This window comes from Panthera pardus, unplaced genomic scaffold (assembly GCF_024362965.1).
Source record: "Panthera pardus isolate Hobbes unplaced genomic scaffold, ASM2436296v1 HiC_scaffold_25, whole genome shotgun sequence".
NCBI classification, from domain to species: Eukaryota; Metazoa; Chordata; class Mammalia; order Carnivora; family Felidae; genus Panthera; species Panthera pardus.
The window spans coordinates 5,787,753-5,814,828 of NW_026526821.1; the positions used below are offsets into that span (position 1 = coordinate 5,787,753).

The 27,076-nt window shown below is 62.5% G+C and overlaps 1 protein-coding gene across 1 annotated transcript; it reads right to left on the reverse strand.

Annotated features, from left to right (window-relative positions):
* Window positions 1–1,356: 1,356 nt before the first annotated feature.
* RBM38 (RNA binding motif protein 38) lies at window positions 1,357–17,009 on the reverse strand. Its single transcript, XM_019426458.2, has 4 exons — window positions 16,599–17,009; window positions 15,667–15,790; window positions 15,134–15,188; window positions 1,357–2,654 (listed from the first exon to the last, which is right to left on the reverse strand). The coding sequence occupies exons 1-4, from the start codon at window positions 16,833–16,835 to the stop codon at window positions 2,351–2,353; spliced, it is 720 nt and encodes a 239-aa protein (XP_019282003.1). The 5' UTR covers window positions 16,836–17,009; the 3' UTR covers window positions 1,357–2,350.
* Between the last annotated feature and the right edge of the window lie 10,067 nt (window positions 17,010–27,076).

The window sequence follows — 27,076 nt, forward strand, 5'->3', positions numbered from 1 at the left end:
ACACTGGCCTTCTTTTCCATGCATCCTACCCCAGGGCCTTTGCACTTGCTGCTGTCTGCCTAGAACCCAGCCATTCTCCAGCACCCTGTGACACCTGCTTCACAGGGCTCAGCGGTATCCAAAATTATCCCATTTGTAGGCTTGTTAGGTCACCCTCACTAGATTATAAACCCCAATGGGATAGCATCGTGTCTGCTTTAGGACTCTCTTCAGTGCTTTGCCTCTGACCAGCACAGGTTCCTTGGAGTGAATGACTTCATCCTCTTTCCAGGCGGAACGCTTCCTCCGTGAGTCCCCCGTGATTTCTCCAGCATGGAGCTGTGGCTTCAGCAGAGTTCTGGGAAATGCCAGAACTAGCCCTGGGCTGGGCCCCCTCAACCCCAGACCAAGACTTCCCTTCCTTGACCTCGCACCCTGCCTGCCTCCCAGCATCCCCTAGGGCAGCTGGCCCACACACCTGATGTTCTCTCCTCTCAGCAGTCCTCACTCAGGTTCTTCTAGAAGCACTTCCCTTCTCCTGGGGACAGGTCCCCCCATCCCACGGGGTTCCGGGGAGCCACCACTCAAACCACCACGCCGGCCCCTGACACCATTCCCAGGACGCTACACACAGCTCGTCACCTATGCGGAACCCAGTCAGCCCTCCCCTGGGTTTTAAGCAGACTGCAGGGGAGCAGACACCCAGGGCATGGGGCGGGGGGGGGGGGGGGGGGGGCATCAGCTCCTTCCCTAGTTCGTGGAAAGGGGGTGGTAACAGGACCCCGTGTGTCCGGTCACTCTGGATGCCCAGAGGCCAGTGCAGGCAGGTGCTCAGCAAACACTTGACTAAAATGCCCGGCTCCCAAGCTGTGACACCAAGTGATCACCGTGGCAGGGGAGAGGGGGGGAGGGGGGGGAGGGCGGTGGGGGGGGGGGCAGCGATGCCGGAGGCTCCCGTGCAAGAGAAAAATTACAGACCAAGTTTTTCTTTAAAGAAAACAAGTTTTATTTTTATAATCAGAACGTTCTAATAAAAATATTATTATAATATTAGCTACCTTTATTTTCTGGGCTTTGACTCTGTACCAGGCGCGCCGCAAAGTGCTTGCCCACGTCGGTCAGCCCCCTGAGGCCACCACTTCCCTGAGGTAGGTCCGAAGGAATACCCCCAGCGCCCCCCAACTTGGCGGCCCGCCCTCCCCAAACCCTCCCACGGGTCTCCTCCACGAGGCTGCCCCTCGGCTCACTCCCCCCTTCCTCTGAGTGGGGGCCACCGCACGGCCCATGGTGCTCTGTCGGGGAGCACCCCCCCCCCCCCCCGCCTGGGGGCACCTCTCTCGCCCCACCCCCCACCCCGCCCCCAGACCGAGGCCCCCGCCAGGAGGCGGGACGTGTCTCTGCTCAATCCCAGGGCCCCAGCTGGTACACAGCAGGTGACGCCACGAGGGAGGGGGGCGGGCAAGGCCGGGTGGTCCTGCACTCGGAGCCCCACCCACTCGCGGGCCGGGAAGGTCGGTGCGCTCCGGCCCCTCGGCCAGCATCACCTCGGGCCACACTCCCTCCTGCCCTTGGTGGCTGCCCGTCGCCCAGAGAGACCTGCCTGGAGACGCCCACCCTCCGAGGGGCTCCCGGGGCCGGCAGATGCTTCACCGCGCGGAAATACCGCCACCGTCGCCTTGGGCGGAGCCAAAAAGTGAGTCTCTCAAAGTCAAAAATAGGTTCTGGATTCTTGGTGGTGGGAGTTCCCGTTGAAAAAATAGACTACGCTTCTGAAATCATCTTAGTAGCAAAACAAGGACGATAAGAAAAACGTTGCAGCCCGACAGAAGGGGATGTCGGCCGGCTCCCCGTCGCCAGCGTGGGGCGGGCTGTGGTCTAGAAAGTGCGAGTCCGGGGGGCAGACGGGCCCCCCGCACCTTCCACCACGGCTCACCGCCCGCTTCGGCGGGCCTCTCGGGCTTCCCCGGAGTAAGGCATCTCCGAGCGGGGCGAAGGGCAGCCGGTCCGCGGGGAGGGGTGGGGGGTGGGGGAGGGGGGGGGAGGGCCCCGGCCAGGTGCGGTGGGGACAGGGCCGTGGGCGCCTGGGGTGCGGGGAGGGGCAGGAGAAGGGGAAGGCGGAAGGCTGGCGGTGTGTGCGAGGTCTGGGTTGTGTCTTCGAAGAGCGCTCGGCCGTCCCTTTTCCCCGAAGTCCTCCCTCAAGACGCGGCGGGTCCTGGATTTCAAGAGAAGCGGTCTCCGGCCCATCGGGGGTCAGGCGGGGCTCCCGCGGGGCCTCCGGAGGTACGTGTGCGGGCGCGCACCCCGAAGCCCGGCCGGCCGCTTGCCCGGCGTGTGGCCGACGGGGCCGTGACGCCAGGGGCGGGAACGGCCCTCACTGCATCCTGTCGGGCTGCAGCTGCGGAGGCTGGTACTGCACGAACGTGGCGCCCGCGGGGGCCGCGGCCGAGAGGGCCTGAGGCACGGCGGCCGGGTAGCCGTAGCCCACGAAGCTGGCGGCCGTGGCGGGCGAGGCGGCGTAAGGGTACTGGTCAAAAGTGGCCGGCGGGTACTGGGCGTAGGCCGGGCTGGCTGGCGTGTATTCGATGTAGGGGGAGGACAGCGACGGGACCGGGGCGGCCGGGATCACCACGCTGGGCTGGACGATGGCTTGTGGATAGATGTAGTGGGGGGTCAGCCTGCGGGGCCAAACACAGAAGGTCTGGGTCAGGGGACGGGGCGGTGGAAAGCTGGCTCCGGAGTGGAGGGGCTGGGTGATGCTGTGTCCCCGCTCCCGAGGACCGCTCGTCAGTCAGATGGGTATGGCAACAACGCATCTTCCTGGAACACACCAGCCGTGCTCCTACCACAGGGCCTTTGCACTGACCGTTTGCCCTGACTGTTCCCACTGCCCGTAACACACGTTCCCCGGCTCTCCAGAGCCCCCCTTCCCAGTGAGCCCTTCCCAGGCACCCCCCCCCCCAGCCCAACCCAACGCTCTGCACTCCAGCCATCCCCCCACGAGGCCCCCCACAGGGCCAGTGATTTGGGGGGCCCAGGTTTGAAAAGGATTTAAAAGTTTCAGACGGTGACAGCAGAGCATCAAGTCTAGCGTGGGCCTTCTGAACTCAGGTCCCCGTGTGACTGCCAGGTCACACCCGGCCCTCCGCCTCCCTGTTCGTCTCCCCAGCAAGCCGCCACCACCGGGGGACACTCTGCGCTGTCCCGTCCTCCTCCCCAGCTCCGGAGCTTTGCCCTGGTCACCGACAGCCCAGAGCCCAGCCCACGGCAGCTCGGCGAGCCTCACCGAGTGAGGACTGCAGGAGTGAGGCACGAAAGACAGCAGTGAAGACAAAGAGGACGAGAAGCCCTGGGAGCAAGGCCACCGACCACGCCCGGCGCCCACGGAGCCGGGTCCGAAACCGAAACACCTTCACGCGGTGCCTGGTCGGACGCGCGCTCAGGGTGCCCTTCACGTCACCATCTTGTTTCACGACAGAGAATGGAGCCCAGGGGGTCAGTGGCTCGGCCAAGGCCCCACGGCGATAAAGTGAGGGGACCCTCCTGACCCACGCGTCTGTCCCATGCCGCAGGCTAATGTGCAAAGCCGTCACCGCACGCCCGGGATGAGTCCCACGTGTCACGGGTGGGGAGACGGGGGCACAGAAAGGCGGTATCGGTGTGGGCCCGCTCGGCCAACCAGGCGCCGGGCGGCCCCGGGCAAGTGGCTGGGCCTCTCGGGGCCTCGCGGCCCGTCTGCTCCACGTCAGGTACCCGGCAGCCCCATCGGGGCAGACGGCCCGGCCACGGGCATCAGTCTCTCCTCCCCCTCTTCTCGCACCAGCACGGGGCACGCGGGACCCAACTCCCTCCTGCACCTGTGGGGTGGGGCCCTGCTCCAAAGAGAAGCTGCTCGGAAAGAACAGGGCGCCCCGTTCTCCGACACTCAGCCGGGGCGGACACCGCGGCAGCACCCACAGGATCGGCGACAAGCCCGAGAACGCCAGAGGGTCACCTGCAGGGGCCGCAGCGGCATGCGATGTCCCTCCAGACGCACCACACGCGGTGGCAGTGAGACCAGGCGAATTGTGCTCGACCCCACGCCACTGCCCTCCACGCTGCCGGGAGGAAACCGAGCAGCGGACCCGAGATGCTGTTTATGCTGGGATATCACTGATGCTAAAGCAGCCAGATGCGTATTTCCACGCGGGCCAAGGTGGCTGAGGATGAGCGAGGCGGGCCGTAGGACGTAGGAAGCTGCCGTTTTTTACGGGTCCGAGAACAGACGTCCTACGCACGACGCCCTGAGCGCACAGGCAGGGGCCGGGGGCCGGCGGAGGGCTCCGCGGGTCGTTACAGGGCAGATGGGTTCCTGGCATAACCAGGGAGAAGGGGCGATATTCACGGGGGCCAAGCGCCCCCCACGGTGGGACAAACCAAGGGGGTCTCGCCACGCGGCGACGGGGACTGACACGTGCCACGGCGTGGATGAGCCCCGAGGACGTGCTGGGCAAAGGACGCCAGACCCAGAAGGCCACTCCCCCGACAGGAAACGACGGGCAAGCCCGGAGGAAGCTGGGGCGAAGCGCCAGGGGCTCCGGCAGGGGGCGGGGCCGGGCCGGGCTGATGGACAAGTTCTGGGTCAGGCAGAGCGTGCGTCTGCACACGGCTGTGAACACACTTAAGGTCTGAAAACAGCTGTTCGGTTTCAGATGTTCAGATGTTCGGTGACCCGTCCTTTGCGAGAGACAAATCCCGCTGCGGAGTGGGCCGCCCGCGAGGGCACGGCGCGCAGGGCTGCGACGATCTGGCAGCAAAGCGGGCGGGAGTCTGGGGCACACCTGCCGGGGGGGGGGGCCCCCAGCGCCGACCGCGCTGCCCTCCCCGCCGCCCTCCCAGCGGCAGCGCCCCAGTGTTCCCGCAGCAACACACGCAGGCCGGCGGCGGCCGTGCCTCCCCACCCCCACCCTCTGCCGCGTGTGCCCGGGCAGCTTCCGCCGGGATCCCCGTGCTCTGGCTCCGGGCCACAGCGCCCATCGCCCTCCACCGCCCCCATTCCAGGAGCCTCCGCCGACCACCTCCTTCCTCCCCCCATGGAAACCAGAGCCTTGAACAGAGCCAGGCCTGGGTTCGAATCCTGCTCGGTCTCCTGAAAAGGGCAACAGCGATCTCCCGTCTGCCGGGGCCAGGATACGGCCCCCGCAGCTCAGATTCCAGCGGGGCGGACAGACACACAAACATACCAACCCATGACCCGGAGGCGGGACTGCGGGGAGTGATCAGGGTAGGCTTCTCGGAGGAGAGAGCAGCTGCCCTGAGCCCCGAGGGTAAGACAGAGCTGGCCGTGGGGGACCAGCCAAGGCAAAGACTGAGGCTGGAGCCAGCGTGTGCGCGGGAGGAGCCGGGCAAGGGTGCCAGGCTGTCGCTTTGAGACCACATCCCTGGGGGCTGCTGTCCCACCTCAGCTGCTGTCCCGTCCCAGCCGTGCCCTGCAGCACCTCCGACGCTCAAGGCCATCCCTACCCGGGTCTGTACCTGCCAGCGACCCCCTGGAGCCCTCATCTCCCCTGCATCTCCTGTGAGCCATGGGGAGGGCTCTGCCCCGACCCCCAGGGCCTCGCCCGAGGCCTAGCTCTGGAACGAGCCGGGCACACAGCGTGTTGATGGAACAACAGCTCACGGGGAACAGGTTCTCCGCTGAGAAGGTCAAGGGGCTCCCGCAGTCAGGACGCTGCCCGGGAAAGGAGCAAAACGGGGGCACGATGAAGCGTACCTTGGTGCAGCACCCACCGGGACGTCCCTGGCACCACGAGAGCCCCCACCTGGCTCCTGGAGCCTCGGGAACATCTCTCACTTTGAGGCTCTGGAAGCCTGCAGCCCAGAACTTCTCCAAACATGGGCAGGGACGCCCCTGCCTTAGACACCCCCGAAGCATTTGCCAAAAAGGCAAATCCCCTGCAGACAGAGGGGTCAGAAGGGGTGACAGGCCCCCAGGGATCCTGATACACACCCACACTCAGAGCCACTGCCTAGACCCGGGCCTCACCCTGTCCACACAGCAGAAGGATCCAGGGCCGCAAAAATGACAGGTTTCGGGCGCCTCAGTCGATTGAGCGTCTGACTCTTGACTTCGGCTCAGATCGTGATCTCACGGTTCGTGAGACTGAGACCCCGGGTCAGAGTGCGGAGCCTGCTTGGAATCCTCTCCCTCTCTCTGCCCCTCCCCGCTCTCGAGCACGTGTCCTCTCTCTCAAAATAAACTTAATAAATACACACGTAAGTAGGTAAGACGGACAAACAGGGCTCTGGCCGTATTTCCCCAAGGTCCAGCCGGATGAGGCAGTGGTCACATCTACCAGGTTCTGCACTCTCCGCTGTCAGGACCAGACCTCTGTCCCAGCCTCCACGGGTGAGGGAGTAACTGTCTCAGGCTGGGGAGGAAGGGAGACACCCAGTCCCTGACACCCCAGGATACCGCCCACCTGCGTCCACTCACCTGCTTCCCTTGAGCGCTCTGCCCCGCCCCCACTCTATGCAAAAAGTCCGAGATCACCCACAACGCATTTTAAAGCCACAAGAGGTACTGGGTCACCCGCAGTGGCAGAGTCTTGCCTCCTTGTCCATACGCTGCCTGCTACCTGAGCCCACAAGGACTGGCTGCTGGCTGGAGCCTGTGACCGGGGGCCCCCGTTGGGGGCCAGCTTGGGTCTCAAGAGGCCATCCAGGTGGCAGGGCAGTCCCAGTCCAAGGCCCGGCATCCAAGCTGCTCAGTGGATCCACAGAGACTGGACCCCCAACAGGTGTGTGCACCCCAGACTGCGATCAAAAGGAAAAGAAGGAACGGGGGGGGGGGGGGGGGGGTCCTGCCGCACAGTGGGGCCAAGAGTCAGAGGGAGCCACAAAGCCCCAGGACACAGGGCACACGCCCCAGGCAGTTTCCCTCCAGCACGGCCGCCCCTCGGCTCTGCATGTGGATTTGCAGAGGCTGACCTCAGGGCCTGCGGGGAGGACCAGGACCCCCCGCCAGAACGGTGACCTCAGCCAGGGCGACACTGCCCCTCCGAGGGACACCGGGCCACGCCTGGGACATTTCTGGGTGCCACCCTGGTGGGTGGAGTCCAGGGAGGCCGCCAATCCCCCACAAGGCACGGGACGGCCCACCGTGGAGACTCCTCCAGAGTCACACCCCTCATGTGCGGACCCTGCCGCGGGGCAGACTACAAAGCGAAGGGCACGCACGCTTGGCTCTTGACCGCCCTCGGGGCCCGATGCCCCGGCCCGGCGGGCGCCGGGAAGGAGGCCGGGTGGGGACGGAGGGGCAGAGCTGCAGGGGTGTGTGCACATGCGCCCACGGGGACCCCACTGAGCTGCCGGGGGAGAAAGCAAGCCCAGCCAAACCTGCCTGAGCGCAGCCCGGCGCCCCCCTCCCCAGGCCCGCACACACGGCAGGAACAGGAGGCCCTGGCCAGGGGGCAACGGGGGCAGGGCCCGCGTGCCCCGCACGTTCCTTGCCACCCCACCCCCTCCCCAGAAAGGCTGGGGCGCCACCAGCCTCCACGTGCTCGACCTTCAGACCTCTGAAAAGGCCACAGGCCGCACAACACTCTGCGGGCGAAGGCTGGTCTGCCACCAGGGCAGGAGCCCCCGGGAGGACGGTCCTGCCCACTCTCCCTCCGCTGCGGCCCAGGCCCCCCCCCGCTCCCCTCCTCCCAGTCCCCCAACTGTGTCTGTTCTCCACACCCCGCCCACCTCCCCCGGTCAGTCAAGCCTCCATCTACCACACCCCGTCGAAGCAGGTCCTCTGTGCCTGCTTCTGCCCCCATCCGGTGACCAGAGGGTCATCTTAAAAACATCCAAGACGGGGCTCCTTGGCTAAGTGTCTGACTCTTGATCCTGGCTCAGGTCGTGATCTCCTGGTTTCAGAGGTCGAGCCCTGTGTCAGGCTCTGCGCTCTCTCGCTCTCTCTCTCCTTCCCCAAATACGTAAACTTAAAAAAAAAAAAAAAAAAAAAAGAATCCAAGAGACCAGCCCACCCCCAGGATCAGAACCCTCCAGCGGCCTCCACCCTCCCCAGAACCACACCGCTCCCCCTATGGCTTCCCACACAGCCAAGCCTCAACTCCCCCTGCAACTCCTCTCTACCCACTGTCCCTACTCTCACCACCCTGCTCCCCGGACGCAACGGGCACCTCCAGCAACGGGCCCTTACAGCGGCTATTCCCTCTGCGTGCAGGCTTCTTCCCCAACCTCCAGCCTCACCTCCTCAGAGGCCTTCCCCGACCAACCCCCAGGTCAACGCCACCACATCCCACCCACCCCCGGCTTTATTTCCTTCTTACGACCTGAGACCCGTCATTTACTTTCCGTTCTGTTTTCTCGATGAAAATGTAAGCCCCCCGAGGGCGGGCACTTGGTGCCGACCGCCGGGTCCCGAGCACCTGGCACACCATCTGTCGAGTGCGGAGGGCCTCGGGCAGGCCGCGGGATCGCCGGCACCCAGAGCGCAAAGGAGCCTCCCTTGGGCATGCTGCCTGGGTCCTGGGATAGAAGCTGCAGCCCTTTAGAAGGCAAAGGAAGCAGCCCAGCTGGAAACAGCTATTGCCGGACGGGGCCCTGCTCGCAAGTGGGGGGGGCGGAACCTGGCGGCTCGGTTCAAGGCTGGCTCTGGTCCTCGCCAGGTGCCGGGCTGTGTCAGCGCTGCCTCTGTCGGGTGAGTGAGGTCACCCTCACCGCTAGGGCTGCGTGAGGATTTAACGCTCTGCGCGCCCCAGAGAGCGTGGCAGCACCAATGACCTCCTCGGGCCTGAGGGACGACAAGGGAGAGCCCCCAAGGCGGCCGGGACGCACAGAAGGTCCTCCCGCTCACGGCCACCTGGCCCCAGCCCCAGGGAGAGCAGACCAGGAACCCTGGAGGGAAAACCGGACCAGCCAGCAGGACAGCTGGGCCCACGGTCAGAACCTAAAGGTCAGGTGGCCCGATGCTCACCAGGCTTGCTCCGACCAGGCGTGACCATGACCTACAGGACCGGGGGCTCGTGGCTTCCTGACGGCACATGGGGGAGCCGCGAAGTCTGCCGGGACCCAAGGCACGGCCAAGGGCACCCCAGCGGACTTGGCCCAGCGGAGGTTCAGGGGCAAGAGCCCTGAGTCTGGACCCTGGCCATGCCTGTCCAAGTCCCTCAGCCCTCTCTGGCCTCAGTTTCCCCATCTGTAAACTAACGGTGCCAGCCACAGAGCCCAACAGGGCCTCTGCTGCGTTCCCAGAGGCCCCTTCAGGAGACAGAGGTCTCGGGAGCCTGAGTGGCCCAGTTGGAGAGGCGGCTGACTGCTGCACACACTCAAAGCAAAACTCCGCTAAAAGGAATCACTACAGCCTCGGGGGACTCGTTTTCTGAAAGCAAAGCCACCCCCAAAAGTAAGAACAAAAAAGGCAAATGAGCCCGTTTCACTTTTTCTGCTCCCTGGAGGTTTTCGCCAGCCGTGCTGGGGACCCAGGCAGCCACCGGGGGCGCAACTGCAGGCTTCTGGAAGGAAGGGGCGCGGAGTGGGACGCCAGCGCAGGCAGAAAAGCAGGTCCGGGGCTGGGAATCCCCGGAGGGGGGACGTGAATGCTCCCTGGGGCCGCCAGACAGCAGGCAGGAGTGGGGCGGCGGCACAAAGCAGGTAAGACGTGCCTCGGTGGGACGCTGCCAGGCCTCCCCCGAACTTGTCCAAACCTCGACCCACACCTGCGCCCTCTCCTCCAGGCCTATCCGGCCTTCCACGTGCTCAGCCCAAACCTCTGGAATCTTCTCAGGCTCCTCCGTCACACATTCTTTAAAATGTATCGTATTCGGGATCCCACAGCTGCTCACCCTGGCCCGAGCCAGCGGCCACCCCAGCTGCGTGGGGACCACGGCCTCCACCGCACGGGCCACACAGCAGCCAAGGGGATGCTGCAAAGACACCAGTGACCCGGCCCTCAGCCACGCAGGGCCCACCTCAGTCCCGCGTCACTCGGAATACGATCTAAATGCGCCCCTGGGCCCCCCAACTCCCCCACTTCCTCCCCCGGCTCACGCTGGCGTCCCTGGCCCGGCCGCCCCTCCCCCCACAGCGCCTACCGCCACCGGGCCTGCCCATGCTGCCGCCAGGCTGCAGGCCACTCTGCAGCTACGATCCGGGACGGCGTGCGCGGCCTGCCACAGAGCTGGCAAACATCTGCTGAACAAACGGGCCGAACGAATGCCCGGCTTCCTGCTTCCACCCACGTGGGAAGGGTCGGGAGCACGAATGCTCTGCTGAGCCCTCGTCGCGTTCACATGGGAGGTGGGGAAACTGAGGCTCAAGGAGGAAAAGTCACGACGACAAGGGATCACACACACACACAGGCCACGGAAAAGCGCCTCCGGGCTCTCGGCCCACTGCTCTGGCCACGGCAACGCAAGGGGGCCGGCTGGGCCACCCAGGAGCCCTCCCGCCCCGTTCCCCCTGCTCCTCCCGCCCCAGGGCACACCCTTGGGGGTGGTTCAGACACCCGCAGGCCCGTCTGTGGCCAGGCCTCTGTCCCTCGGCTCCGGGCTTCTGGACGAGGCTCTCCGGCCCTCAGGCTGCCAGGGCAGCGGGCCAGAGCGAGGAGCTCATCCTTGAGAGGAACCCAAGAGCCACCCCGGAGGCTGGTTTCTGTTACGGCAGACGGGGACAAACAACAGGTGTGCACGGGCGGCCCACCGGGAGGGCCACGCGCCGGCCCACGCCTCGCTCCAGTGCCAAACAGGAAGCTACGGTGTGGGGAGCAGGGCCACCCCAGGCACCCTGAAAGTAAAAACAAGCCACGTGACGCCACAGCGGGGAGCAGGCACCAGCTTCCTCCCAGCCCCCACGGCCTCCCGCTCTGACCTCACTTCCTGCTGTGCCCCCCCCAAAGGTGCTGATCCCACGCCCGCCCCCCCCCCAGCCCCCGAAGCCAAGCTCTGCGACTCACCACCCCTGCCCCGCCCAGCCTTTAATCTACTTCGTATCAGGAAACAGCGGGAGAATCCCGAGGAGTTGCAAAAACAGCACAGGGAGGTCCTGGGTGCCCTCCTGCCGCGTCCCCCAGTGGGTGACGTCTTACACAACCCAGCATGCGACCAAAACCGGGCACCTGATGCTGGCACGGTGCTATTAACCAGGCTGGAGGTCCTGGTCAGGTTTCGGCGGTTTTTGGGGGTGTGTCCCAGTGTGTCGTCTGATGGCCTTCCCACGGCTGCGGTCCCCATGGAAACCGCCCCCCCCCCCCACCCCTGGTGACCCAGGTACTGGGCTCAGGCCCCTCGGCGTGCACACACCTGGGGCCTGGTGATGGCAGGGACAGCAGGGGCCTGCCCAGAGAGCGTAGGCGTCCCTGGACCCACAAGGCATGTACCGCCCCAAGAGGGTCCCATAGTGGGTGTCAGTCCTGGGGTGTCTGGCTCGGATTTGTTCAAGAGCTGGCCAGAGAGAGGTGTTGGGGCCTCGTGGAAGGAAGGAGAGTACTGCAGCCACCAAATCGGGCCCCCGGCCCCACAGTGCGTGAGCTCAGACAAGTTTCTCCTCACCCGGTGCCTGCACGGGCAGCTCGGGCAACAGGCCTTGTCGGAGGGCTGCTAGGAGCTGGGTCCCTGACAAATACAAGTCTCTCTGTGGGCCAGGCCCCCGACCCACCGGCTCTGCACAAAGGCACCCACTCAGTGCTCAAGTCAGCCCCGCATCCTGGTCTCCATCCTGGTCATCTCTGGGGAGATGAGCCCAGGCAGACCCTGGGATCCTGGCTCCAACACAGGATGAAGGATGACCCTGCTGTGTGGGACCTGGGGCCCGGTCTCACCCTGGCCACAGAACAGGACTTGCGGTGAATGGATGTGAAGGCCCCAGCAAGGCCCCCTTAAGAAAAGGGACGGGGGCTGTGCCCAGAGAAGCAGCTGGCCCTTCAAAAATAACCCAAGGAGAGGTTCCAAGTACAGCCAGGCCCAGGACAAACCTCAGACCCTGGCAGGTCTTAGGTCTAGCCCTGGACATATACCCTCTGACACCAGGAGGTCCCTTCCAGACAAGGCTCAAAGCTCTGCCCGGACATGTGCCCTCTCCAGACCACTTGGAACTTTCCCGCCTGCAGGCTGCTGACTGTCCCACCCGGGGGGGTCGGCCAAGAGATGCTCAACTGGATGGTCTATGGCCTTGGTCATGTCCTCTCATGGTTAAGTCACTGGTCACCTGCCAAGGAAGGATTCTCCAAACCTCAGGCCTTGGCCCCACACATAGTTACATGACAGGAATGCACAGCCCAAGTTAGGTCCTGAAAGACCCCATCCCCCTTAAAAAAAAAAAAAAAAAAACCCGAGAGCCAGGGAATCCAAGCAAAAAGTGTAACTTGTTAAGAAATTCTTTGGCGAATCTCCCACGCCGATGCTTATGGCCCCACAGGCGAGGATTCCGCAGTGGCCTTGCCCAAAGGTGGGGCCGTGCAACCTTTAGACCTGTGCAAGGCATAGGATCGGAGCCAGGAAGTCCAGGGGAAGTTCGGCCAGGCAGGAGAGGGGTTAACTGGTTGAAAAGGCCGAGCTGCCCAGCCCTGGCTCCCACCGTGCCCTCGGCCGGCGCAGGCCCAGCCTCACTGCCAGCCCGCAGCACACAACACTGACTGCTGAGTCAGGCCAGCCGCGCTCCCGCCCGATTGTTCTCGTTTGCAGAGACAAAAGACAAAAGGGACGCTGACGGCCCAACTCTCCCAACCGAGGGGCACTGGGGGAAGGCAGCTGACCCGGGGCCAGCCCGGCCCTGCCTCGCTGGGAGAGCACCCCCAGGGGCCCCTCCCGCCACCCCGGACCTCAGCGGGGCCTGGTGGGAGGCGGCGGGACCCTGAGAAGCTTTGGGCCACCGGCCGCTGGCAACGAAGACCTGGACGCTCCCTCTGACCCCTTGTCCCCGCCTGGGTCTCCGCCCCCTGGCAACCAACAAGAAGAGCCCGAGGCCTCTTCGTTGTCACAGGTATTAGATGCCAGCCAGAGATTTAGTTACAAGACACGGTCACCTGAAGTCGGGAACGCACGGCGGTAAGATCTGCGCCGACCCCCAACCACCCTCACGTGGGTGGCGCTCAAGGGACCGTGAGGGGAAAGGCTGGGGCACCCTTCCTACCCGCCCACCCCAGAGAGCAGCGGCTGAGTGTGGGCTCGGAGCCAGTGGCCCGGTTTAAGTCACGTCACTTAGGTCACCCCGACGGACTGTTAACCGCTCTTCGCCTCAGTTTCTTCATCTAGGAAGCGAAGGTAACATCAGCCCCAACCTCAGAAGGCTGCTGCGAGGACAGGAGAGGATGGGGGGCAGGGGCACAGAGCACCCGGTCCCGCGTGCCGGCACCGTATGTGAAGAGGTCACTATTTCCGTCAAGGAAGTCACAGACGAGGAAACCGAACGCTCAGGAAGAAGACGCCACCTGCCATCTGCCAAGCGGACCCGGCTGGAATGTGGCAGAACCAGGGTTTGAACCCAGGTGTGCAGGCTCCAGGGGCCAAGTCCTGACGGTGACTGGAGTCCTGGAGGCAGCGGCAGCGGATCCGAAAAGAGCTCAAACGTGCTCGGGGTAGGAGCTGCTACATGGTAAGCAGGACAGAGCCGCTGATGCCCGCCCCCCTCCACCCCCGGTTCTGTGCAGCTGGCCCCTGCTCCAGGCCCTGCCCCTGGCCGCCTGGGACACACCTGGGGAACAGCGCCAAGGCTACGGAAGATGAGGAATGCCCTCCTCACGTGACCTGGACCCCAAGCAGGAAGAACTTCGGATGACGGCAGATGTCCCCAAATACCTCCCCAGACGGCTCCACACATTTATGAAGCAGATGCCAGGGCGAGAAGGAAACCCAGAAGCACCAGCTCCCGGCCGCCCCCGGGCTCCCTCCCAGGAGAACAGACTGAGAGCTGGGCTCCCACGCATGCCAATCCACGCCAAGGCCACCAAGCAGACACAGACGCCGCGTGTCCGGGCGAACACCCCCAGATCGTGGGCACGCAACAACTCCTCAGCCATCTGGGTGACCTGCCCGGTCCACCCGAGCCCAGCTCCCAGCCCTGCCAGGGAAGCCAGGTGGTTCCTCGAACTGTGCCTCTTTCTAGGGCAGACACATGCACGTGAGACACACACACACACACACACGCACGCGCACACACACACACACACACACACACACACACGCACACACGCAGCTTGAAGCACAAAATCCAGAGCCTGGGATTTGGTTCTGACAGCTTGAGAGGCACCAACGTTCTAAAAGGGGCTGTCTGTGTTCTCACCGCCCTCGCCACCCCCAGGAGCACACCCCACCCCCGTCGACACGCTGCCGGCACTAGGACGCACAGCCAGCATCGATCACGGGGCTGGGAAGTCACACTGCATGGCAGGCTCCTTTGTGCCCCTGAAGTGTGTGTGTCCTTCCACAAGCAGCTGCCGGGACTTATTAGAACTTTAAAAAAAAAAAAAAAAAAAAAGCCAGGCAAGGGTGGGATGCGCTGAACCACAGCACGTCGGACAAAAGGCCCACAGGCCGGGCCCACTGGGGCTGGACAGCTGGCCCCGGTCCCGTCTCACCTGCTGCAGCTTTCCTAAATACCAGACCCCGGATGGCAGTGGCCTGCTGGCACCATCTGTCAGGCACCAGAGCGGGTCACCCGGCACCCTGAGAAGAACGCAGCCGCCGGGCCCACAGAGCACGGGCAGCACTTCCGGAGCGTTCCCTGCCCTCCCTCCCCACAGGCCCCTCCCGAGGTCTCCGCTCGCAGAGCTCAGAGAGGCCGCTACCATCCCCATTCCACAGAGGGAGCTGGGGAAACTGAGGGACAGACGGCTGTGTAGGCTGCCAGAGGTCACGCAACTGGTCACAGGGAAGCCAAGACTTGAAACCAGGCTCCGGCAGCCTCCGTGGTCTCTGGCAGGACCGGAGGAACGCTCTCGGCCTTCTCTCCGTCCTCCCGGCTGGCCCTGCCTCCCCGCCCTCCGAAGGCAATCAGGTTTATGGAAGATCGGAGACGGCGACGGTTCGCAAACACGGAAAGGTAGATGCAAAGGGCATCCCGTGGGGCTGGCGGTCCTCGGATGAAAGACTCCCTCGGGCCAAGGGGCGCCCGGGGCCTGCTTGGCCAGGTCTGCTCACCCCCCCGGCCTCCCCAGCCAACAGTGTCCACTCACCCGTAAGTCCGTTGGATCAAAGTGGGGTGCAGCTGCTGTACTCCAATGGCAAAGCCTGAAACGAGAGGCCACGTAGGGGCTCAGCCTCACCCAAGGGAGCAGAAGCACACAGCCGTGCCCTCCCCCATCGGAAGGGATAGATAACTAGCTTCCTCTACACTCCCAGGCCACCTTCCCACAAATCCCGAAGCTCCCTGCCTAAGAAAGCCAACGGAGAAGGGTAACAGCGGCCTCTGGGTGTCTGTCCCCTTGATCGCCAGCCCCAGGGAACAACTTCCTCCTTCCCTGGCGGACGGCTGACAACTGGCTGATGCGCCCTCCTCGCCCTGTCCCGCTGGCACATGCACCTGGACGACGGGGTCCAGCTCCCAGGCTAGGGGATGACTGCCCAGGGACAGCTCTGCAAGCACATGATAGCTGACGGCCACTCCTGGGGCAGGGCTGGGGAAGGGGGGGGCCCTTTCCACCCCACAGATACCAACACTGAATATAGCAATCAAGACGAGCCAGGAAAGGAAAACACAGGCTCTCACCCGTCTGGAGGCTCCTCGGCTTGGCACCCAGATACGCCAGGTTCACGTTGGCCTTGCGGCCATCGATGTTGGGGTTCGGGTCTTTGCAAGCTCTCTCTGCCGCCGCCCGGTCGGCCATGGTCACCTAGAGGAACACAGATGCATCAGGGGTTTCCCTTACCGGTGGGAGGAGCAGAGCCCTCTGCTCCGGCAAGAGGCACTCATTTCCCCCTCCCTGGGGGGCCAGTTATTCAGAACCTCTGACCCAGTCCCCACCCCCCACCCCCACCATGGGGCCCTCCTGCAAAGGTGCCCCTGGATTCCAGTTCCTCCATCCAAGTTCATGTGCTGGGAAACCTAGCTTTACCGACAGAAATGATCCCCAGGGGAGACAAGGAACTTCCCCCTTTCCTCCCCAAGGAAGGCAGGGGCCCCGAGCTTGTCCTGCCTGCCTGCGGGGGTGCGAATTTCCTCGTGGGAGGGGTTGGGGGACACCGGTTAGAAGGAAAGTAGGAGACGTGCCTTCAAACCGTTTTTTTTTCTTTTTTTACTTAAGCCGTTTGTTCTGGGCGTTTAAAGGAACTCTTGTAAAATCCTGGAGGGGAGGGGGTGCTAAAGGCCTCCAAAGCGCCCTGAGGTGAAGCCCCTTCTGCTCGCTTGTTGCTCCAGGAAGTCCTGGGAGTAAGCCGACTGTCCCCAGAATCTCGCCACAAACTCCGAAGCGCTAATTGAACACAGCGGCTCTCCCTTTTAACCAAGGAGTGGGGTGGGGGCAGGGAGCCGCGGCCGAGTAGCGGCGGCGGCGGGACGGGCTGGAGCGTGAACCTCCGCCCCCGAGCCCAGGAGGGGGCAGCAGGTGCCGGGGCAGCTGGGCGTGCGCCCGCCGGTGGACTCGGCGCCCCCGGCGCGGTAAGTGCGGGGCGGGGTGCGCGCCCGGCCGCGGGGCCACTTACGAAGCCGTAGCCGCGAGACTTGCCCGTCTGGCGGTCGGTGATGACCACGGCCTCCTCGATGTCCCCGAAGCCCTCGAAATACTTCCTGAGCGAGGCGTCGGTGGTGTGGTAGGGCAGGCCGCCCACGAAGATCTTGGTGAACGTGGTGTCCTTCTGCGAGCCGTGCATGGCGCCGGAGGCGGCCGGGGGCCGCGGGAAGCCCGCGCTCGGGGCGCACGGCGCGGGCTGCAGCAGCATGGGGGGGGGCGCCCCGCCGCCTACGGACCCGGGCCGCGCGGCGCCGCGCTCATGGGCGGCGGCGGAGAGCGAGCAGGACAGCAGCGGCACCGGTCCAGCCGCCGGGCCCGTCCACTGGCGGGCCGCTCCCACCGAGTGCGCCTCGCCGCGCTGCGCTGCGCTGCGCTCCGCTCCTGCCGGCGCTGCGGGCACTCTGCGCCCCGGCGCCCGCCCCCGGGCTTTGTAAGCGGCTCCGCCCCTAGTCCGCCGCAGCCACGCCCCAGCCGCGGCCCCGCCCCGCCCCGGGCGCGCGGGGCCTGCCGGGAAGCGTAGTCCCGGCCGCGCCCCGCGGCGCCGGGCGGGCGGGGAAGACTTGGGGCGGGGCGCGCACGCGAGCCTGAGTGAGCAGGGTCGTGTCCCCGCCGGCCCTGCCGGCCCTGCCGGCCCGGGGGGGAGGGGGGGGGGGCCCTCTGCGTGCCCGCAGGGGTCTAGTGAGTTAGAGTCAGCGACGATCAGCATGTTTATTGAGCCAGGGTGAGATGGGATACAGCAACATGTATTAAAAGCTGAAATGATTCTTGTTTTACATGCACATAGGATTCACTCGATGAATATTTTTCAGGGCGTTTCATGCGACACTCCAGGATGGGGGCTGCAGGGACGCACAGAACTTACGCCCTAGCTCCGTGGAGCCTCTACGAATAAGACAAGTCAGCGCTAAAAATACAGTGGACAACCCGGAGGGACATAAGCCAGGGATCTGCAATCCGGGAGGGTCCAGAGTGGTCCCAGAGACCCCCCTGGAGGAGGTGACTGGGCAGAGGAAGTTGTTCTGGCCTCTTCCAGCTGATAGCAGGGATTCCTCCCTGTAGGTGGGCGACCGTGGGGGAAATGCAAGCTGAGGGCAGTCCTGTCTCTCTGTCCTTGTCCCCAGCCATGGAAACAGGCCATCCCGGAGCCTCTGTGTGCTCCACACCAGGCAGGACGGGCTACAAGAACTTGTTCAGAGTTGTGAGGAATTTCAACGAACAGGAGAGCAGTAAACCAAACGTGGGGCCTTTCTGAGCTTGGGGCCCTGGAAGCTGGCCCTGGCACCAACATCCCCCACTGGTGGGTCACACCTTGGTGCAGAGGCCGACTCTGGGCACCTCAGATCCTCTGCTGTCCCAGCACAGCTGTGGTGACAGCTCCAAGTGAGGTCACTCCTGGCCCTGACCCTATGGCCTCCTCTGGGACAGTGGGATACAGGTGGGGCCTGGGGGTCTGGGAGTGGCACCTGGTGGGCTGGGGGGCGGGGCGAGTCGTGTTCCCTAATTTCGCCGGGCGCCTAGGGTGCTTGACTCCAGGCCCAGACAGACTGTCTCAAGTCCCTGGACCCTGACCTCGCCTTCTTCCCTCAAGCCTCTCTGCTCCAGGCCCCTTAAGCTGGGAGGGGAGCCCTCAATTTTCAGCAGGTCTCCCCGAAACACACACTTCTCCGTCCCAACTAATTCCTCCCTTGTCCTTTCGCACACGTTCCTGCAGCACCTGAGACACACTCCTGCCTCCTTTGGGGCCTTTGCCTCATCACTTGCCCTTTATCTTGCCCTGTGTGTGTGTGTGTGTGTGTGTTGTGTGTGTGTTTTAACGTTTTATTTTCTGAGAGACAGAGCATAAGCAGGGGAGGGGCAGAGAAAGAGGGAGACACAGACTCAAAAGCAGGCTCCAGGCTCCCAGCTGTCAGCACAGAGACCAGCGCGGGGCTGGAACCCACACTTGAGATCATGACCTGAGCCGAAATGGGACCCTCACCCGACTAACTCACGCAAGCACCCCTATCCTGTTTTTTTTTAATTCGTTCAATGTACTCCTGTTTCCCGAACCCCTGCCCACCTGCTCATTTACAGCCTCTTTCTCCTGCTAGGTGGGCGGGCCCCTGGATGTTTTGCTCCAGCCGTAAGGCCTGGCAAGCAGAGGGCCCTCGGGAAATGTTTGTTGACTGAATGCACGACGGAATGGAGGTGAGGAGAATTCTCCACCAGACAAGGGGCACTTTTAAGAGAGCCCTTTGGAAACTTTGATTCAAGGGTGGCCTAGATTTTTTCCTGGAGGCCAGGGAAGGCGGCCACTGCCCGGCCACGTGGTCTCGGGCAAGCTGAGTCCCTTCCCCGGGTCTCAGTTTCCCCTTCCGTGACACACAAGGCCTCTCTGAGGCCGCCCTGGCAGTGGCCACGAGGGGCTCCGGCGGGGTGGGCGGTGCCTTTCCCAGCGGCGCAAGCCGCCCGGGCGTCCCGCCTACAAGTCCCAGAGCCGCCCGCGCGCGGCCCCGCCCTCCCGCGCGCGGCCCCGCCCCCCCCCCCCCCCCCCCCCCCCCCCCCCCGCGCTCGCGGAGCCCCGCCGGACAAAACCGGGAGGACGCAGGACGGGAGCGCAGTTGCACGCGGGGCGGCTGGCGTCTGTCTAGCACGTGCTGGCTCTGCGGGGGCCTGGGGTCCCGAGCCAGGGCGGGGACACAGGCTCCGAAAAGGGGAAAGCGCGGGGCTCCGGCGGGGCGTTTGTGCACCCCGGGCCAGGCGGGCTGGCTGCGTGCACCTCGCGCTCCTGCCCGGCCCCGGAAGGGGCCGGGGGGCCGGGGGCCATGTGTGTCTTACCGGGCGCTTGCCCGGGTGGGGTTTCGTTCACTCGTTCATGCTGTGCCCCCTTATGCTTCCGCATCCTCGACCTCTCTGCAATGGGGTGGCCGCACTTTCCCACTGCAAATAGGAGCCCAACCTAAGGACCCACCACCGCCCTAAGAGCTTGCATTTCAGGCGGAGTAGAGAGAGGGCGAATGAATGAATGGTGAATATTAGGTTTTATATTCAGGTAAATTTTTCTGGTTAGGCTGTGAGAAGGGAGCAAAGAGCAGGCGAGAGATGGCCAAGAGATAACCGTTCTTTAGAGTCAGGGAAGGCCTGTGGGAATTGGTAAAAGCCAGAGCCACTGGAGGACAGGGAACAGAGAGAACAGAATGAAAAGGCTCAGAGCGACTAACGTTTATCCAATATGTATTTTTTTGTTTAGTTTTTATTTATTTTTGAGGCAGCAAGAGAGAGAGAGACAGAGGGTGAGCAGGGGAGGGGCCGAGAGAGAGGGAGACACAGAATCCAAAGCTGGCTCCAGGCTCCGAGCTGTCAGCACAGGACAGGACAAGGGGCTTGAACTCACGAATGGTGAGATCATGACCTGAGCTGAAATCGGCCGCTTAACCAACTGAGCCACCAAGGCGCCCCCCCCCCCATATGTTTTTTAAAAAATTTTTAATGTTTATTTTTGAGACAGAGAGCACAGTGGGGGAGGGGCAAAGAGAGAAGGGACAGAGGATCCAAAGTGGGCTCTGTGCTGACAACCCAATGCAGGGCTTGAACTCATGAACTATGAGATTCCGATCTGAGCCAAAGTCAGACTCAACCAACTGAGCCACCCAGGTGCCCCATACCTAACGAGTACTGGGCACTTTTATGTGGTCGATCTTCACACACCACGAATGATAAAGGTCATTTGTCCTGGCATACCTGTTTGGGGTCAGGTCCTTGGCTAGGTGACTTCCTATTAGATGATTTAACCTTGGGGTGCCTGGGTGGCTCAGTCAGTGAAACGTCTGACTTCGGCTCAGGTCACAATCTCATGGTTCGTGGGTTCAAGCCCCATGTCGGGCTCTGCACTGACAGCTCAGAGCCTAGGGCCTGCTTTGGATTCTGTCTCTCTCTCTCTCTCTCTCTCTCTCTCTCTCTGCCCCTCCCTTGCTCTCACTCTCTCTCTCTCTCTCTCTCTCTCAAAAATAAATTTTAAAAAATGTAGATGATTTAACCTCAAAACAGCCTTTGTCATATGTAGGTACACCCAGTTTCAAGGCAGTGGGCACTGAGGCTCAGAGTGGCTTCCCCAGGGCCACCAAGTGAACGATGGCCAATCCATGATGCCCTTTTATTCCCCCCACAGCATTTAAGGAAGATTTGTCTCCCCACTTTGAGGGCTGGGCAGGTGAGACCTCAGAGAGGTTAAGGGAAGTGATTATGTGGAAGTCTTAGGGGGAAGGCCCAGACTTTCAGGTCTGGAAACACTGGCCCTTGTCTGAGACCGTGCCTGGGTGTGTGCGCTTGTCACGGGTTGAATTGTGTCTCCCCCAAAATATGTCCAAGTCCTAACCCCTCTTGCCCACGAGTGTGACCTGATTTGGAGGGAAGGTTTTCGCAATCTAATCGATGTAAGAGACAGTCACATCGGATTCGTATGGGGCCTAATACCGTGACTACTGTCCTTACAGGAAGCCCATGTGAAGGCGCAGGGAGAAGGCCGTGTGACAACAGTGGCGGAGAATGAAGAGATATACGCACAGGCTAAGGAGCGCCATGATCCCTGGAAGCACCAGAAGTGACGAGAAAGGCACGTGTGGAACCGATTCTCCCTTCTTCGTGCACTCGGAGGGAGTACAAGTCCTGCCGCCACCTTGAGTCTGGACCTCTGGCTCCAGAACCACGAGAGAATAACCTTCTATTGTCCTCAGCCACCCAGCGTGTGCTCCTTTGCTGCGGCAGCCCTGGGACACTAACGCGATTGGAGAGAGGAGGAGGACAGAGCCCTGAGCAGGTGGAATCACACAGTTTGTCACGCTCGGGTCTCAGAACCGTCTTCAGAGCCACGCGGGGGTCCTGGGACTCCTGGGTGTCATTCCAGGCCCCAGGCCTGAGAAGCCGCCCTGTGCCTCCCTGGGCTTCAGCTGCTCAGCCGGGAAAGGTGGGGATCCAAGAAAGGATTCTTCTGCTTAAAACACCACCGGTTTATGTCCATTCCCGTCCTCACTGCCCAACCCCTACTGGGAACAGAACCGGCAGCCGCCTTCCCTGCGCCCCTCCCAGGTGTCGCCGGAGCCTGGGCTCTTTTCCACAGCGACAGCCAGGCTAGGACCTCACCATCCCCACCTGCATCTCGGAGGCACCATCTGGATGCAGCCCGAGGATCGACTCAGATCTATCTTTAGTTTTCTGTCCATCCCGGAACGCGGTCAGCCCGGCGTTTGGATCAGTGGCCGCTGAGCTGGATGCTCCCAGAGCCTGGGACTCAGGCTGCATCCAGGCCTCTCTTCTAGAATCCCTCAGAAGCCCGTGTCCCTGCCCCACGCCGTCCTACACCTGCATTTGCCTCTCTATGGACTGGCGGTCTCCCCACTAGAGGTCACCTCCAAGAGGCTGCTGGCTGCTTTGTTCACTGCCACGTGCCCAGGGCCCGGCACATGGAAAGCACATGATAAATGTGTGCTGAGGGGGGCGCCTGGCTGGCTCAGTCAGTTGAGCGTCTGACTCCTGATTTCAGATCAGGTCATGATCTCAGGGTTCATGAGTTCGAGCCCCGCGTCAGGCTCCGCCCTGAGCGCCCGGAGCCTGCTCATTCATTCTCTCTCTCTCTCTCTCTCTCTCTCTCTCTCTCTCTCAAAATAAGTTTATTTACTTAAAAAAAAAATCCTTTAATAAATGTATGCCGACTGAGTGAGCAAACACACGAATGAATGAACAGAAGACTGGGATTGGAGGTGTTGGGGGGGGGGGGGAACCCCGAAGCCTGTCTATTCTAATGGAGACCCAAGCAACTCAGGCTTTCTGCGGATCCAAGCCAAGGTTGCCCCTCGTCTCAATGCCAGGCTGCAAGGTAGAAGCGTGCAGGCCACCTGCACCCACCCTACCCCCAACCAGAGGCCTGAGGAACCCTGAAAGAAAACATCAACACAGCAAATCGAAAAGGAAGCGCGGGCGACTTGAGGCCCGCAGACTTTGACGCGTTAGCGGAGCCCCATCTACCTGCCGTTTTCAGGTTTGCAAGGCTCCTTTCTGCTTCTCCTCGTCAGGTGGTAAAAAGCCACCCCGTGTTCTTCGCAAAGGCAGTGGCAGGGCTGTGAGGAGAGAGCAGAGGGCAGGCCAGGAGGAGCCGGCCCTACGTTCGTGAGCGGTGCCCATCGCACCCATCGCAAGCCTGCCGGCAGCCACCTCCCCGGGCCTCAGTTTCCTCGGCTATGAAATGGACCTGATGGTAGCAGCTTCCTCGTGGGGCTCCTGCGGGGCCGGGACACACAGAAAGTGCTGAGGTCAAACTCATACCGAGTAGGCGCTCAGTAAACGCAAACTCCTGCAGTTTTCGGTTTTTTACCAGCACCCCTCAGTTTCCAGCCGACACAGCAGCAGTCTGGGCCAGGTGGGGAGGTGGGGACCTTGTCAGCCCTCCCACACGTGCTCCTTCGGCGACTCCCGTTGCCTGTGGGACAGAGTCCCAAATCCCTTTGTTCGAGATGCCCTCCCGCCCCACCCCCCCAGTACAGAAAGGCCCCCCTCCCCGCTTCCCCCAGCCGTGTCCCCTCTCAGGGGCCCTCCCTTCTGTGTGGGCCTGGGCCTCCCCCCTCCCCCTGCAGTCTGCCAGGACCTGAGGCCTCTCCTCCGATAGATGGTTCCAAACAACAAAATGGCTAGAAATGTCACGGAAAACAAGCACATTCAAAAAACGCTATTAACGTGTTTACAAATGAGCAGTGATACACGAACGTGTGTGCCCTTCCATTGATGCGCAAAGTACCAAGAACGAGCGGTGGCTTGGACGATGCCAACGTTGTGGACGACCCGGCAAAATGGCCGGGACACCCGTGCTGTGCGTGTGGCTCAGAGCCGCTCAGGTTCGGGGTCACGGCGGCTGCTGAGGCTGCACGGCCTGTGGCCTGCGTCCACGGCTCGTCCGCGTCGGTCGGACTCTGCCGAGGAGACTTCTTCCCTCGCCAAGTTCACGGGCCCTGAATTCTGTCCACGGGCCGGGTGGGTGTGGGGGCCCCAGGGAAGAGCTGCTCTGCGTCAGTTCCTTCGGTCGTGGGAACGAGTTCTGCACACTTCGTGGCTTCGGGTGACACAGATTTATTCTCGCATTCTGCTTACTCTGGAGGTCGGAGCCCAAGAGGGGTCTCATGGGCCAGAGTCGAGGTGTCGGCAGGTCTGGCTCCTTCCGGAGGCTCTAGGGGATACATCCGTCTCCTTGCCCCTTTTCGGCTTCTGGAGACTGCCGCCTTCCTTGGCCGGTGACCCCTTCCCTCATCTTCCAAGCCGGCTGCCGGGTGGGCTCTCCCTCTGCCCCCGTCTTCCAGCTGCTGAGTGGAAGATGGTCCCCCCCATCACCGGCATAATCGCCCCATCTCAAGGCCCAGAGCCCTGGTCACAGCGGCAAAGCCCCTTTGGCCACGCGCGGTAGCTCGGAAAGCAGCGGCCGTCTGTGGGGCTAGTGAGGGTGTTTCATCAGTAGACAACCTGGGGCACTGCCTCCGTCCACCTTGGAAAAGTGGCCACTGCTGATCTGGAAACGTGGATTATAAGCAGGGCAATTCCCCCGCTGGAGGCTGCACGCTTTTTACTTTTTGGCACTCTGCAGGCGAGCAGGTGTGTGTGCCGGGAATTTGCAGGAAGTCGCGTCCTGTAAATGGAAGCCTCTTTCCCCACCCCCCCACCCCCACCCTGTGCGGCTAATCCCGGAGCTGCGAGAAACCCGTGAGAGCCAGTGCTCGGGAGAGGGCTGAGCCTCTCTGCAGTGGGAGTGAGGTGCCTGCCCGGGGGCCGGGTTTTCCCGGTGAGCATTGGTCCCGGGACCCTGCCCCAGCAGGTGCAGCCCGGCAGGTGCATCAGAGGCTGGCTCTAGGAGCTGGGGGGTGGGGGGTGGCGGTGAAGGTACGGCACGGACGTGGAGTCTATTCCGGGGCGGTGGTGGGGGCAGGGGGCGCCGTGTCACACAGCTGGAAGGCAAACGGCTCCCTGGGAACACTGTCCTAGTCAGCTCGGGCTGCTGTGACTAAGGACCACAGACTGGGGGGCACGGATGACAGACATTTATTTCCTCACAGTTCTGGAGGCCAGAAGTCCAAGATGGAGGTGCTGGGGGGCTGGCAGGGTGATTTTTCGGGGGAGGCCCCTGTCCTTGGCTTGCAGATGACTGTCTCCTCCCTGTGTCCTCACATAGTCTCTCCCGGGTGTCTGTGTCCTAATTTCTTCTTAGAAGGACAGCAGCCATATTGGATTAGGGTCCACCCCGGTGACCTTATTTATTTACTTTTAATTTTTAATGTTTATTTATTGAGAGAGAGGGAGACAGTGCGTGAGCAGGGGAGGGGCAGAGAGAGAGGGAGACACAGAACCCGAAGCAGGCTCCGGGCTCCGAGCTGTCGGCACAGAGCCCGACGCGGGGCTCGAACTCACGGACCACAAGATCATGACCTGAGCCGAAGTTGGACGTTCAACCGACTGAGCCACCCAGGCGGCCCCGTGGTGACCCCATTTAACTTCATCACCTCTGTAAAGACCCGGTCTTCCCGTACAGTCGCCTTTGATGCTCTGGGGGTTGGGACTAAACATAGGAATTTGGTGGTGGGAGGAGGAGGGGACACAGCTCAGGCCATAACAGGCACCTACTCTGCTTTTGCAGGCAACTCTCAATCGAACAGAATCATGCTTGGGGCCTCCCACGCTGGTCAAGGGGCCCCTGCTAAGTCCCACTGAGGCGGCCAAGAACTGGGGTCCTTGTCACATGAAGTCCCAGGAGATAAAGCGACCCCTGGCACCGCGAAACACGCGACGAATCCGAAGACAAGGGGAAAGCCATGCAAGTTGTTCTCTCGGAAAAGTCCACTTCCATGGCACTTTGGCTCTAAAGGTCACCCCAGAATCAGAGGCGATAGCGGACGGGGGCGCTGGAGGAAGGGGTGGGGCGCAGCCCTGCAGAGACGTGCAGGCGGCAGGGGCAGGCAGGAGCCCTCGGGCACAGTGTCACGGCCAGCCCCTCCGGGCCCCAGAGCAACGGTGACACCAGGGGGCATCTGTGCTGAGACTCCAAAGCCGGGGAGTGTGGCCTCTTGCTTCTGACCCGCGGTGGAGAAGAACCGGGGACGGGACGCAGGAAGCGATGCCCAGATGACCCAGAGGGCAGTGTGGGCTGGGCCCCGGGCAGTGCCGGTGGATGAGTGTCTTCTAAGCACGTTTGTTCTCTCCCCTCCGCTACCTTCCCCCATCCCTCCCCCCGGGGAGAAACTCAAACTGGTAAAATAGCTACTTTTCTCGAGGGGCTGACTCATGTGTTAAGGAAGTATGCAACCAGTGTTTTATTTGCTTTGGAAACAGCCCTTCCCTTCGAGAGTCTTTGTCCGTATTAGTGACACAAAATTCACGACGACTTACACACGCCAGGCTGTAGAATGGTTCACTCTGCTCATGTGAGCCTCGTGGTGATGAAAAACTCTCAAAAAAAAAACAAAAAACAAAAAAAAAAACAAAAAACCCCCCCAAACTCTCAAAACTACAGCTGCCCGGCTCTCCTGCCTCCTCCCACCTTCTGCTGCTTGAGCTGCATGAAATCGGGGTACCCTCGCTTTGCAGGCGATCCCGCTGGCCGGTCTCGGAGGGGTCAACCCAGCCCCTCTCTAGGGAACAGGGTGCTCTTACTGAAACTGCTCCCGATAGCCTGCCGCCAGGAGGCATTTCCCACCCACTAGCCCAGGTAGGTGGAGAGGGTTCAAAGGCACCAAAGTTCGTCTCCAAATGGCCCTTTTGGCCACCAGGGTCCACCTGGGAAGGAGATTTGCATTTCCTACTCTTTCCTTCCCAAACCAGGGCAGAGGGATGCCAAAGGGTGAGTGGGTTCTCAGGATCGCCCACACCGACAGGCAACAAAACTCCAATGTCCCGTAAGGGAACCACGGCGCGGGGGGTGGGGGTGGGGGAGGCATTGAATTTTAAAGTAGAGGAGTCAGGAATCGGACCTCTGAAAAAACATTGACTCCAGGATTTCCTACGGAGGCCATCACTCTCGGTAAAGATAAAGCGTATAGTTTTAAAGAACGTTTTTCTAACGGGGCACATACTCCTTCAACCCCACTGACAAGCTTCACGACACCACCCAGCGGAGAGCCAACCCTCCCTTCCCGGAACAAGTGCGAGGAGAACACAGAACCGCCCCGCCCCCAACACAGGCGCCGGAGTCGCTGGCGCCATCTGCCGGCCGCTTTGAAACCCGCACCGGAGAGCCCAAGACCGCCCGGCGGCGTGTGACTTCCGTCCCTGTAGGGCCCCAGGGGGGAAGGGAAGCGTCCCACGGATGTCATCCCACCTGGAAGTTCCAGCGGGGGCAGCAAGAGTCTGAGCACGTGCCGTGGGCCGGCCGGCCCCGGAAACACTTCGCGGGCCTTCACTCCGAATCCTCAGCGCCGGTCTTTCGCGAGCGCTGCTTTTTTT